General features: G+C 46.6%; 1 protein-coding gene across 1 annotated transcript in view; it reads right to left on the bottom strand.

Moving 5' to 3' along the window:
* Positions 1-14,983, bottom strand: part of TENM2 (teneurin transmembrane protein 2) — a gene marked incomplete at its 5' end in the record, with an annotated part of 411,764 nt that overhangs the window by 152,653 nt on the left and 244,128 nt on the right. The window contains 3 exons of the mRNA XM_079918659.1: positions 6,297-6,482; positions 8,187-8,387; positions 13,519-13,713. Coding sequence (XP_079774785.1) covers positions 6,297-6,482; positions 8,187-8,387; positions 13,519-13,713 — 582 coding nt within the window. The remainder of the gene's footprint in view (positions 1-6,296; positions 6,483-8,186; positions 8,388-13,518; positions 13,714-14,983) is intronic.

Genomic DNA, 14,983 nt, shown 5'->3' with positions numbered 1-14,983 from the left:
TGCCCATGTAATCATGAGTTTAACGAGCTAGTTATGGTTTTTCCTAATACTTCTTTTTAAAAGCCCCATATATAACCAGTCAATAAAATACATTTGCACACCAACAAAAACACCTCACGTTTGTGGACCACACTCTAGAGAGCAGTGATGTGGTTCACCCCCCTCATGGGCCTTGGGAAGAAACTAAGGTCAGAAAGGTTGGGTGACTTCTCAAGGGCACCCAGAATGTTCGTGGCACAGTCATGGCCTAGAACACAGAGCTCCTGTCCTCTGTCCATTTATTCTTCATGATACCACAATGAGTCAGCTAGCAGGTGATGAGAAAATGCCCATCATGAACATCTTATGGAGTTCATTGCTCCGGGGCCCTCTCTGCATTCCCTTTTTCTTTAATATAAAGTCTTGAGTGCATATCGTGGAACCCAAGACTGATAGTCTTGGAAGAAATGTTGATTCTTTGTAAGAGCTCAAGCGACCGAGTACTCACTACATACACTCAGGGAGTGCAGCCCATTTTTCAACAGCTCTTATTCTTTGATGTTTTCCTTTCTTTTGAGTCTGGAATCTTCCTCATGCTAACTCTCACCCATGGGTTTCTGTTCTAAGAGTTCCATACTGTTTTTAGCTCTTTGCTCTTGTGAACGCGGTGATACCTCGTATCAAGCTATCTACTTGTTGGATCTGGCCTTGTCCCTGTGGGCCACGTGTTAGTACATCAAGGGGACCCTCTGAAACATGAAGGTGATGGTACAAGGAATGCTCCAACTCACTGTCTCCCCACAGAACTGTAACTGCAAGACTTCTTCCCCTCTTTTCTTTTTTGATGAGACCTCCTTTTCTGCTGGGGCATATGTTACTAAATCACGTAGAAAGTCATACCAAAAAAATGTTTCCATTTAAACTAGAGGATGGTTGAGCCATAAAGCCAGGGGGAGCTTTGTGTCTATCTAGTCTACCTTCCCCTGAAAGGCCCTCTTCAACATCTAGGCTAAGAAACTAAACACTTTCAGCTACGAGAGTCTCACTACTTGTGAGGCAGTTTCTTTCCCTTTCATTATATTCCACTTTTTGCATTGAGTTGAAAATGGGTTCCTATAACTTCTACCTCCAGGGCCTTGTTCTGAGTTTGGGTAGGAAACCTGGGCAGACTGCCTGACCCAGACGTGAAGAGAGCTTCTGGGCATGTGGTGATTCCTGATCTTCAATGAAAAGGCTCACATTTTGGCCTACGTGTAGGGGAAAAAAAAAGCAGCAGTGGAACATGTCCTACTCTCTGCTGCCCATAATCTTAAACAGTGAAGAACTATCACTTTAGGCTTTCACTTCAAAAAATATGGAGATCTTGGGGCTTCCCTGGTGGCGCAGTGGTTGAGAGTCCGCCTGCCGATGCAGGGGACACGGGTTCGTGCCCCGGCCTGCGAAGATCCCACGTGCCATGGAGCGGCTGGGCCCGTGAGCCATGGCTGCTGAGCCTGCGCGTCCTGAGCCTGTGCTCCATAACGGGAGAGGCCACAACAGTGAGAGGCCCGCGTACCGCAAAAAAAAAAAAAAAAAGAAAAAAATGGAGATCGTAGGACAGGTTACAATAAGAGCTCCCGGAGGAATAGGTTAATGAACCAATCAGAGAATTAGCTGCTTCCAAAGACCTAGTGGGAAGGATGGCTCCGCAGTGGCTAATTTTATCTCAACTTGATATCTCATTGTAGAGTCATGAAAGCTCAAATGTTGAAGGATAATAGCTACAAGAAAAAAAAAAGTTTCCATAACTTAAATGAAGCTGGAATGAGATGCAGAAGCAGCTGTACTCAGTCTGAAGTTGGTTCATTTTTTTTTTCTTGGTACGCGGGCCTCTCACTGTTGTGGCCTCTCCCGTTGCGGAGCACAGGCTCCAGACGTGCAGGCTCAGTGGCCATGGCTCACGGGCCCAGCCGCTCCGCGGCATATGGGATCTTCCCGGACCGGGGCACGAACCCGTGTCCCCTGCATCGGCAGGCGGACTCTCAACCACTGCGCCACTGGGGAAGCCCTGAAGTTGGTTCATTTTGACAGTCGTTTTCTTCCTGACCTGTTCCCTGTAGCTCCAAAGCTCTCTCCCTCTTGAACTGTGACCCTGTCTACTCCTGATGACAATCACTTAATCAGCACATCAGATTGTCGCACGGCTGGTTTTACCTTGGGTAAAGATTCATTTTCCTTATTAACATCACAAGAACCCAGTTCTTTCCCCAACCAATTAAAGAGGAAAAATAGAAGGGTCCCAGTGCGATAGAGGGAAAAGAAAACTGTTCTGACTTGTGGTACAGGGGCAGGTTACTCAGTCCCACACGATCCTGGGAATCCAGTCCTCATGATTCTGAAATGCAGCTGGAGGTCAGGACCACATAGAAAAAGTAAACAGGCTGGAATAACCATTATAGACATTGCTCACTACCCAGATATCAAAGAGTTCAGCTAGGGTCAGAGCCTAGTTTTGGTGGATTTGCTCTGTGTGTGTGTTAGCCTGTATTATTTAGAGTGGATATCTGGACAGCTTACGATAATAGCAACAACCTTCAATGAGCATTTTGCTTTCCTCCGTGTAATCTCCAGCAATAAGAACTTTGGTCTCTCCCTGTATTTTGCCTGACTATTCTGCTTGAGGAACATGTTAACATTTACTCTGTTTCTTTATAAGAGATGTTTATCTGAGTTTACTCTAGTTCATAGAGATTTCTGAGTTATTCTACGGTTCCTTTATGCCCTGGTGTTATAGACTCTGAATAGACTGCTGAGGTTGAATCCACAGTATTAATAAGGGGTGGTGGGAGGGATGGCAGGTGATAGGAACAACAACCCATTTTAGGATTATGTTTAAAGAATGAAACTAGTCTAATCACACAATGTGCCTTCTGATTTATTCATATGAGTAAACTGCAGCCTATTCAAATAATGCTAATATATTCCAAAGAGATACGCGAATTGTGGTTGATTTAGATTCAACGTCTATTTCTCCTCTCTGCAATTCTGGAGATTTTTGCCATACTCTGTATTTAACTTGTTAGAAAGAGTTAGTAAAAGATCATTGCTTGGTAGAATCCAACCTGTTGGCAAGTCAGCTCTACCAGTTAACACTGAAATGTTATACCTTATATTTAAATCTTTAGCAATATGTATTAAATATCCAAATATAAAAGAATAATTTGGTTGAAAAATTCCAGAAACGCATTTGACCAAGCGTGGATAGATCCTGGTGATTCTACTGGATTGAGTTTTGGAAGGCTGTGCTTTTATCCTCATCCCTTTCCCCCCTGCATCTGTCTTCTTGCTTCCTTGGGTAAAATAAACTTGATATACCAGGACTGATGTGAAATGCTTAGCTGACTCTTTGCAATGACCCTAAGAAAACTGTCGCACCATGACCTTTTGAAAATAGACCGCAGACAACCCAAGCACCCACTGCTTTGCCCTATCCCGAACCTCCCAATGCATTTTTTTTTTTTTTGCAGGCTAGGTTCCATTTCATTCTTATTTATTTTCTATTTTCAAAATATAGCATTTGAGGCTCTGCTTGAAAGGGACCAAAGAGCCTCTCTTTATTTTCTGACCGTCAGTATCCCCGAGGAGGAGGAGGACTGATTCTGGGCTTGTAAATTGCGGCATTCACTTAGAGTGAATTGACAGGAGAGTCTGCTCAAAATAAAAGATTAAAACTCCATGAAACAGCTCTGGGGGCAGAGGAGGAAAGCAAAAGGAGCAATTACATGTGTACGAACACCTCTAGACTTTGAATAGCAAATCTCACCAACCAAGGAATGCTTGGCTTTTTCTGAGCAAAGCCCAATGCATGTACATCTGCGAGGAGGCGGCACTGATACCACTAATAAAGCCACAGAGCCCTGATTTCTCACAAGGACAGACTTTGGTGATAAAGATCTTTATGCCATACGTAGCGTGAGCTCATGAAGTCATGAGAGATCATAATTCTGAAGGAGAGACTTTCCTGGGACGTCACTAGCTTCATTTGGGGGCGCTTTACTTGGCATATACATCTGCCCCTTCTCTGTTTCTCAAGAGCTCACGGAGCTGTGAAACTTGAACTAGACACTTCAAGTCGCAAAAACACCTTTCTCTAATTCATCTCACCCAAAGGGCTGGCTAGAAAGAATCATCTCCTGTGTTCTCCTGCTGGCCACATCCTCACCATCTTCTGTGAGACTCAAGTTACCATCTTCCCATTTCATCTTCAAAGGCCCCAGAGACATTTCCACGCAACAGTTGTTCTCTCTCCACTCGCTCTCTGTGACATTTGGACCCTTCCCTTTCCCTTGGCCCCCGATGGCCTTCAAGTCACAATTGGTATCCTTTCTCTAAAGTGAATGTTGACCCTCTTCTCTTTTCTCCTTCCTCCCTGCCAACACTTGCGCAACTCTCCAATTCAGGGGTTGGCCAGTTTTTTCCTGTCTTTTTTGCACCAGACAACAAATGGCTTTGTGGACCACGTTGCAATGACTGAAGGCCAAGGTGCAGTGCAGAAGCTGATGATACATCCACACATGGGTGTGGCTGTCCTCTACTAACACTTTGTTTAAGGGACGCTGAAATTGGAATTTCATATGACTGTCATGTGTCAGGAAATATTTTTCTTTCAACCCTTAAAAAAATGTCACTATTCTTAGCTCGTAAGCCACAGAGCAACAGGCAGCAGGCTAGATTTGGTCCGCACCCCCACCTACAGTTCTCCAACCTCTGCTCTGATCCATCAGGGCTGCCCTGCTGTGAGCTCTTCCCAGAGTAGAGATGAGTTGTGGGTAGGACAGAGTCAGCAGGCACCCCTGCGGGATGCTAAACCCTCGGCAGATGCGGGAAGGGGAGAGCAAAGGGGAGGCTGAGGCTGGGTTGTGTGAACTGAGACAAAGGGGGATTTTCTACCTAAAGGTTGGCAAGAGCTCTTTTGGGGAGGGAGACTGGGGGCAATGGAGGTATGAGGGCGGGGAGGGTCTGTATTTAGATCACACCAAGCATGCAAAAGGATATCAAGAGGAACACCCCTGAAGAGTGGGAGCTATTAATAAGGATTTTAAACTGTCTCAGTATTGGGCTGTGCACTTCCTTCCCTTGAACGCCTTCTGAATTATCCCCCAGACTCTGCAGGGAACTGAAGATGAAAGCGGCTGCAGGGGGAACGGGATCTGGAGCACCATTGAACGATTGCAAAAACAATTCACTGCCAACAGACTGTCCCGGCAGGGTCCCAGTGCTATGGTCGTGGCCTGGATAGGCACGCTGCCCCTCGGATGCCCAATTAGATAGAATTGGGGGAAACCTAATGCAGAGAGCACTTTCTCTCTGCTTGACCACCCAAATGAACAGCATGGGAAACTGAGTCTGAGCTCATGAGTCAGCCCTGGAGAAGCTCCTAACCCTGCCTCCCACTCCAGGTGCCTGGGGTCTTGGGGCTAGGACAGAGGGGAGGGCCCCCAACTCAATGGCTAGAATCCAAGGTAAGTTCAAGGGGCCATGTTAGTAGTTTGGATAGAGACTTCTCTGAGAGTTTCCATGCAAGCACGTGGCCTCAGCCAGCTTGGCATGAAACCAACCCCGAACCGGGACAAAAGCAAAACCAAAACCGAAGAAACTTGAGAAGTATTACTTCTTAAAGAAAATGACCTTTTAAGAAATATTCTCAGTCATCAAGCTTTATATATGCAGAGAGATGACTGAGTGAGAATGAAATGGGGCCAGAGGAGGAGACATTTATCGATGGTGGTGGTGAGGGGAAGGGTCAGGAGCCCAAGGACAGAGCCTTGTCTTGGGACAACAAGGGGATGCTCAAACCTATTAGAGGGGTACCTGGTTACCCAGGAAACCTGGGAGTCCTGCCCTGCATCCAACCTGGTCTAAAAGAAGTGAGTTCAGTTATTGCCAGCAAGCAGGGATCCGGCTGGGAGGGTATTCAAAAAGGGGAGACTTGAAGACCACAGTCATTTGGGGTGCTTGAAACCTCCAGGCCCTGACCATTTCCCATGCGTGTGCATTTCCCTTCTCCACGATTAGTAATTTGGATGGATTTTCCTATCCGATCTGCTCCCTTTCCTCCCCATCTGGAATTCTGGAAAGAAGGGAAAGCCTTTTCCAATCAGGACCTTGCTTTTCCCTTCCCTATGCCCTGGGAGATTTGGAGAGGCAGCAGGAAATGCTGGAGAGCGCTCGTGTCCCTGCAGGAACAGCCAGTTGCAACGCACGACCATCACTATAGATCTACGATTTATGAAAATAAAGCAAATATGTGCCTGTTTCGGTGCCTGCCGTTTGCCTACCAATGGTGCAGTGTTCACCATTCCAGCCCTCTCGGCATTCACATTTGCCATCTTTACAGGTCCCGTGCTCAATGCAGCGGGGGTGGCACACGCGCTGGTCACAAGCTGCGCCTGTCCAGCCCTCTTCACAGCGGCAGGCTCCCCCGATGCAGACGCCGTGAGTGCCACAGTCTACTGAGCACACTTCTGGAAGAAAAACAATGATTACAGCTCAACACCACAGCCGGCGAAACCCTCCACCGGAGGCCAGACCACACACATGGCCCGGGTCCTTGGAGCTGGCCCAAGGCCCAGAGGTATGTCATCCTGGGCGGCCTGTCTCTCCACTGGCTGGGTGTTCATCCACTGTGAGGTAGTTTCTAGAGCAGCGTTCTCACAGTGGGGTCCCTGGACTGGCTGCAGTGCCATCACTGGGGAACTATGCGGAAATGCAACTTCTTATGCCCCGGTTGGTCCTCTTGACTTAGAGACGCGGGGAGCGGGACTTAGAAATCTGTTTTGTCAAGTCCTCCAAGTGTCTGTGACGTACACCGAAGTGTGAGAACCACTGCTCTAGGGCTGGAGACCGTCCCAGGAAGAGGTCAGACATCGTTGCTCAACCAGTTTGGTAAAGCCACCCGGGAGGTGCCCACCTGAAAAGATACCTGCAGAGCCTGACTCCCCAGCCAGCTGGGATTCTTTTCCCTGTTGAGAGCCTGAACTGACCCGAGGCCAGTCAGAGACCCAGCGGCTCCAACCTCGCTGATGACTGCAGGCCCAGCTGTCACCCAGATCGGCACCTTGGTGGCAATCATGACCGCTCTAATCGTGCTGCCTTTACACAGCCTCTTTCTCAAAGGAGCTCAAAGTCTTTTGTGGTTGGGGAGGAGACATACAGACAGATATGCACGCTCTGGCATTCCAGACCTCTCACTCGAGGACAAGCACGTGCCAGGCATTCACCCTTATGACAGACTACTGAGGGAGGCATGGCTCATCATGCCAGGGGAGGGGAAACCAGGCCAGGAGGGTTAGTGACTCACTCCAAGTCACACGGCACGTCGGGAGCACCGCTGGGTCTCGGATCTAGGGCGCCCCTCCCCCCATCCTCCACAGAGCTTGGCCTGGACCACCAACATCAGAGCTGCAGGCAGAGGCGAGTGGGCTGAGAAGATACCCAAAATAGCCCATGTTAACTGACTCTTCCTTTTTTTTTTTCCTTCTGGAATGAAATATTCATTTCTTTCCCATTGTAGCAAAGCTTCGCATAGATTCCCTTCCTGATTGCCATGGTAATCTGACAGAAGGGGGCGGAAGGATGATGGCTTGCTTGGATAGGCGCTTGACAGTGTGAACGGAACCATTCTTGGAAAGGTGGAGACTGGCTTGAACTGTTGAACCATTCCATTTTAAGGTCACTAGGGAGGTAAGGCACGTACTCTTAATTTTAGGAAAATAAAGGGTACAGTGCCACTTCATTATTTTCCTGTCACTGGAGTATGCAGAGCTTTATAACATGTTCACCTGGCACCCCGAGGGAGCGTCTTTTCTCTTTTATAGGACATTCCGTTCAGTTTGTCTGGGACTGAATTGTTCTGTTTTGTTTTCTGGTACCTTTAGGGAGCATACATAAGAAAGCTATAATGCAAAGGGAAGCATCCCTCCCGGGCCCCTCATCCATTTGCAGTGATGAAACCAACGAGGCACAAGGACCAAGTGGTGTTTGTTTGTTTGTTCTTTTCTCAAGGATCAAAGGCTTCATGACTGAGGATAGAGTAAGAGAGGTACTATGCAACTGACCAAAGTCCCTCCATCCCGAGTGGAAAGAGCAGATTCCCATCTGTTTGGGCTTTTGGAAGGAACACAGGGCATGAGTGTTGGGGAAAGTGAGGAGGAAACCTCCTGGCTTACCGACGGAGCAGTCGGGACCCATCCAGTTGGGATCACAGCTGCAGAGGCCCGTATCGGGGAGGTAAGTACCATGTCCACTGCACTGGTCTGGGCACTGGACCCTCGCCAGCTCACAGTTGAGGCCACCCCAGCCAGGGCTGCAAAGGCATTCTCCATTTACACAGACCCCATGGCTGGAGCACGTAGGATCCAAGCAATCAACTGAAAAAAAAACAAAGAGGAAAAGTATTGATCACTCATGGGGGATGGGCCATGAAACAGCAGTTTACAGCTGAACGGACCAGTGCTGCACCAATTCCTACCCACCTGCAAGCAAATGGAACAGCCCAGGTAGTACATGGCCCCTTGAAGAATACCCATAAAGAATTAAAGACTTTTTATTTGTTAAAACACCAAATCTCAAACTTGAAGAGAATGTAAAGGAAAAAGGGGGATTTCTCAAGCAGAATCAGGAGGAACCAAATATAGAGACGTATCATCCAACCTTGAGAACCTTGTACTTAGAAGCATTAGCATCTTATTGAACCACATCAGGGCTTCTGAGACTGGGCCATGAATGCTGGTGATGTCTCTACGTGTAATACCAAACCCGATCATCTCTCACTTTTGGAGAGAAAAGTAGAGAGGCTCAGTCTAACTTCACTAACACTTGACTACAGAAGGTACCAAAAGATGAAAAAGAAAACCAGTGACACTCATGCGTGAGTCACTTTCCTAATTAAGTTTCACTTAGGCTAAGTCTAAAATTAGTTTTCATTCTCTGAGCACACATCTACTGGAAGTTAGTAAATGTGCAGGAAAGAAGAGGTGAAGTTGGGTGTGGAAGTGATCCCAAAGGGGTAACCTTCCTACACACAATCTTAGTAAAATGGATGGGTGAGTCTCTGGCTGTGGCACTGACCTCCCTCCAGACTGTTAATCAGGCGAATTAACGGTCAGATTCCAGTCACTGCTGTTCTTGCCAGTTTCATGGTCTGATTGCTTGGCCCTCTTAGTAATCAGAGTGGCTATACATCCAGTAGTGACTTGAAGTTTATTACTCTGGAATCCACTCAAAGTGAGGAGAGCAGTGAGCTGCAAAGGCCAGTTCTCAGGACAGGACTTTTTGTATGAGAATGTGACCCCAAACTTTGGACATCCATCCAGCCTGAGGATGGACAAATAGGGCTTTTTAGAGGAAGACCAGCGTCCTTAGGTATTCCTAGAAAATGATGCAGTGGCATTTGCACAGAGGGCACTGCACACCGTGGGGTCTGAGTGGTGAACAGGGGTCTTACGTGAGTCTCAGATGGTGCCTTATGGATCAGAGCAATGGTGGGGGGCGGGGTCTTGTCATCTTATTTGACTAAGACACAAACTTCGCTCACTTTAACAGCTTGGAAATCAGGTCTGTTGGCCTAGATTAAAGCCTTTGCTTCTGCCATCAACTGGGGGCACAGCTTGAGGCAGAAATAAGAATTTTCAGCGTTAAGAGATGTTTTTTCAGGATCCCACTTGGACCTTCTCAGGAAGACGTTATTTACGGAAATCAGTTCAAAACTATTTGAGCCATGGGGAAGCAAAAGCTGCCATTGTTTTTGTTTTTGTTTTTAATCAGGAATACTCTCAAAAAGGTACATTTCAGTGACTTATTATTAGTTGGAGACATTTATGACGATGTCATTTTCTCTGGTTACAATCACTTTAATGTTGAACTCATTGTCTTGGGGACTATTACTCCTGATGACATGAACCCTTTCTGATATTTTCAAATTTGCTCCATTCAGGAGGGTGGAGCACATCCGATGTAAATGAACTGAAAGATTCAAACACATGGAAGACATTCACAAAGAGGCTGTGCAATGTCTTTAACATCTCATGCCTCTCACAGTCAAGGGAATACAGTAGGTGCTCAATACGTAATTGCTGTGAGGATAAACGGCACACTTTGCCATAAGCATTTGTTGTTAATGAGACAAATTTCCAGTGTGAAGGACTGACAAGAAAGAGAAAAGGGGGCTAACAACGTCTTGCTTTTGGGAAGAATGCTGTGCAATTTGGAATCTGCAAAACATGAACTCATTCATTCAGAATCAATCTTGTCCATATTCTTCTCATAAAAGAAAATCCCAAAGTTCTAGTTTTTCACTCTGTCCCCATTTCAAACACAGCAAAATCAAAATCTACACAAAAATACCTCATGTGCGATGTGCCTCAAAAATCACTCTCCATCTATAATTAGTCACTTAAAATGTTTGGGGAGGTGCCAATAGCTAGGAGTTCTCAAAAAACTGAAAAAAACTATCATATGATCTTTTTCGAAAAGGATGAAATAAAAAGTAATATACCAAAAAAAAAAAAGGAAAAAAATGACACTTTTCTTCCAGATAAATTAGCTTTCGCTTCTCTAGCCTGAATTACAGTATGAAGGAAGGAGGAAAATCCACCGAGATTTATTAGCCCTGGAGTGGAATGTCGTCAAAAGAACCATTTGTTGTATCTAGAAATATGAGATAACCCTTTCTCAGGTCAGTGAAACCAGTAAACATGCCCTTTGTGCTATATAATCATAGCAGCTGATGGAATAACTAAAGTCAGACTTTAAGGGGAGTAGTTTCACTATGAATTTTAAATTTGGTTCCAGTTTCATATGATGGTCTCGTGGCCACCTCCTCAGTGTTCCGCAGGCGGGAGGGAGGATGGCATTTTACAAAGCTTTATAAATAGAAACAGTGTTATACTTAAAAGGGGGACAGTGGTCTTTACCAGCTAAGTACCATGTGCCTTATACCACCAGCCCTCTGGCAGCTGAAATCATTAGAACTCATTTAGTCTTGGGCCCTCTGTAGGTTTGACAAAAAAGGGTTGTGAATGCAATTTTTGTCCCTAAGGATAAAAAAGGAGGTCAAGGAGTTTTACAAACAGTATGTACTATAACCCCCTGAAGAACCATGAATTACAGTTATGAAGTTAAATGTCATTGAAAAATGACTCAACCATGAAACTGACATGAAAACATGGCTGACTTAAACTAATATGTCAATTCTTCTCTCGTCTCACCTTCCCACTCCCCCAGACATCATCGAGTGAAACCTCACGAATCTGTCCTTTCATTTTCTTGTGCAAATTTGCTAATAGTACAACAATGTTTATGCAGCAGAAATGGAGGATGACAACTATTGATTTCGTTGCCATGGCCATTTCAGGTAAACTGAACGTTATGACTATGATGAATATCAGAAAGAAAAAAGCTAAATGGAAGAAAAAGGGCTGATCCAGGCTTTCTGATTCCATTTCCTATTTTGAAAACAGCATATGCATCATCTCGGTTCATTCTTTTGGGGTAGCAGAAATCAATAGAGGCGATTTCATCCTTTCATAATGATCCACGTGGCTTCCTTGTTTTGTTGGATGCTTAATTCATTCTGAACATTTAAATGAGACCAGGTGGGAGAGTGAGAAAGTTGAGAGAGTACTTGAAATCCCACTCATACAGATATGCACAATCTTGACTGGACAGAAAAAATTCTAAGATGGGCAACACCATTGCTCTATCACTATCCTCTTGCCAAATGAGGTACATGCAAAAGGTCGTGTTAACCTTGCTTGTCATATGGTTGGCCTCTCCCATGTCTTCAGCCAATGCAGCTTTGCCTCCGGCAGTCCATTTATCTTTAAGAACTTTAACCTTTCAAACAGGGTTATTAAATCAGCACTTCCTCCATCCAAGCTCCCAATTTGGTTTTATGATGCAGATGGAGGGAGGGAGGGAGGCTACCTTTTATTTATTTATTTATTATTTTTATTTATTTTTTTTGCGGTACGCGGGCCTCTCACTGTTGTGGCCTCTCCCGTTGCAGAGCACAGGCTCTGGACGCGCAGGCTCAGCGGCCATGGCTCACGGGCGCAGCCGCTCGTGGCATGTGGGATCTTCCTGGACCGGGGCACGAACCTGTGTCCCCTGCATCGGCAGGCGGACTCTCAACCACTGCGCCACCAGGGAAGCCCCTACCTTTTATTACAGAGGAAAAATAGAGAGAGAGTTGAGCAAATGAGGATCTGGGGGTGGGGTCACACTTCTGGGCCCCATTAAGGGCACTAGCAGTGATGTATTGGAAAATCTTAGAAGAATAATGTCACAGAAGCTGAGTCTTTGTGGAAATAGTTCTAAAAACTATGCAATGGGAGAAGTCACAAAGGGAGCTTCCATGTGGGTATCTAAGGGAAAGCCACTGTCACTACTTTGCAGTGAGGGCTGTAATGACGGAGCCAATTCAAAGGGAGGGGAGCAGGCGAGAGATGGAGAGAACCTAGGTTTTTACCTTCCTACTAACTGTGGTTGATTCTTTATAAGGGGAAAAGCAATAGGTGGGCGACTAAAACCATACTCTGGAAGGGCAAATACAGACGGGGAAGGCTGACAGGCAGCCTGGCCGAGTTCCAGTGCCTTACAGGTCCCAACACCTTGCTACCAAATGACTTCCAGGAGCACTAACCAGAGTAACTAGGACTAGTTAGAGCTGGTTTCTGAACACCTCCGGAGAGGTGCTCTTTCCCTGTATTCCTGTACTTCCTCCCCCAAACCACCACCCCCCCCCCCCGCCCCCAGCTTCTGATCAGGCTTGGTTTGCCCATGTGTGCTAGCGACCACTTCAAAGCACGCTACAGTAAGCTCTTCAGGACTCATCAAATCCCAGCCCTCTCGCCGCACGCCCACTCTCCTCTAAGTCTCTGTGACTGTAGGTAACCAGGATCATTTGCCCTACATGGTGTCTCTAAACGACACAGGTACCTATAGTCTTTCAAGCCTGACTGCCTTCTATTGATATTAATTTTTGCAGAAAGATTTACACAGACATATGTGGCTCTGAGATTACGAGGGACAGCTTTAAGGAAAAACAAAAAAAAAGAAAACAGCTTTGGGGAAGGGAGGAGGATTAAGGATTCTTGTGTCTTTTCTTCTGGATACCATAATTCCCAATTCAGAGGATTTTAAATAAAGCAGAAAAAAAGAGGAAGATGGGGAAGGGGAAGGAAGGAAAAGGAAAAGAAAGAGCAGGAAGGGGAGGAGAAGCAGAGGGAGACAGAAGACAAAAAACAAAGGAGAAAAAGAGAAGGAGCTAATTAACATAAAGAAGGGGAAAACAAAACATGTCTTCCAGAGTCAGCTGGGCAAGCCTTCTCTCTTAAGTTCTACAGCTTAAGAAGTCCATCAAAGCCGAGGGGTTTGAAGTGCAAAATGTTGAAACTTCCTTTGCAAAACACGGAGCCAGGACTGGGCTCACTAGCAAAGGTCCAGGCCTGCAAACGCCTCCCGCCCCCATGGCTGCCCAGCCCACCCCTTGGCGCTTACCTTCCTCGCAGTGCTTGCCTTTGAAGCCGGCAGAGCAGACACAGTTGCCGTCGATGCAGGAGCCGTGGCCCCCGCAGGAAGGATCGATGCACTGATTCAAGGGCACATCGCACTCCGCGCCTTTCCAGCCGCTGTAGCACTGGCATGTCCCTTTAGAGTACTGTCCATTCCCGCTGCACAGGACGGGGCAGGCGGCTGCAAAGAGCAAAGACAGAGCACCGGGTCACAGAGGATGGGGCTGGGGACAGCGCCCGAAGGGCTGTGTCTGTCTAAGGAGGCTGAGCCTGCCGGGCCTCTCGGCTTTGCTTGCAGTGCTCTTGGCTGGGGACTTGGGCCACGGAGGTGCAGAGCCATCTTCAGATAAACCATGACCACCACAACAAAAATGCTACTAATAACAACTAATAAGAACCTACTGCATAGCACAGGGAACTCTCCTCAATACTCTGTAATGACCTGTATGGGAAAAGAATCTAAAAAAGAGTGGATATATGCACATGTATAACTGATTCACTTTGCTGTACAGCAGAAGCTAACACAATATTGGAAATCAACTATACGCCAATAAAAATTAATTTGAAAAATGCTACTAATAACAGCAGTTACCACCAACTGAACGCTTATTATATGCTGGGCCCGGCATAGGATCCTTCACGCGCAATTTACTGCTGAATCATCATGATCAACCAACGAGGTGGGAGGCTAGAATCACGCTCCCATTTTATAGCTGAGGCTCAGATTGGTGAAATTACTTTGCTGGAAATCACAAAGGTCACGAGTGGGGGGCCCCACTGGAAACCAGGTTGCCTGGACTCTAAGCTGTGCCTTTGACTAAGCTGCATGGACGTGCGTGTTGCTGCTGTCAGTAATGTGGATCAGAACCCATTTTGCTGAATATTTTACCCTCAGATTAGTCAACTCCTACTCCTGATGTTTATGTTCATTAAAAAGGAAGGGGAGGGCTTCCCTGGTGGCGCAGTGGTTGGGAGTCCACCTGCCGATGCAGGGGACACGGGTTTGTGCCCTGGTCCGGGAAGATCCCGCATGCCGGCGGAGCGGCTGGGCCCGTGAGCCATGGCCGCTGAGCCTGCGCGTCCGGAGCCTGTGCCCCGCAACGGGAGAGGCCACAACAGTGAGAGGCCCGCGTACCGCAAAAAAAAAAAAAAAAAAAAAAAAAATAAGGAAGGGGAGGGCAGGTTGAAGACATGAAATCTCTGGCAGATCATGTCAGCAGGGACCCTCTTGCCTCTGTTGATAGGAAGAAGGCTGACTATCTGGGGATGGTCTGGTATGAATTGCCAACAGTTCTTACCAGTTTGGCCTCAACCGTGCCAATGCTGCCCATTTGGAGGTCATCAAGAGTGAGATTTTAGTGGTCACCTTCAGACCTTGGACTTTTCACTTCAGGATCAGTTTGTAAAGAACCTGAATTTCCAACCTGGCTTCCACCACGAGCCTAAAATGA

Source organism: Stenella coeruleoalba (genome assembly GCF_951394435.1).
Source record: "Stenella coeruleoalba genome assembly, chromosome: 3".
In the NCBI taxonomy this organism is placed as follows: domain Eukaryota; kingdom Metazoa; phylum Chordata; class Mammalia; order Artiodactyla; family Delphinidae; genus Stenella; species Stenella coeruleoalba.
Note: the sequence above shows the minus strand (reverse complement) of the source record. Positions and strands in the feature narration are given on the sequence as shown.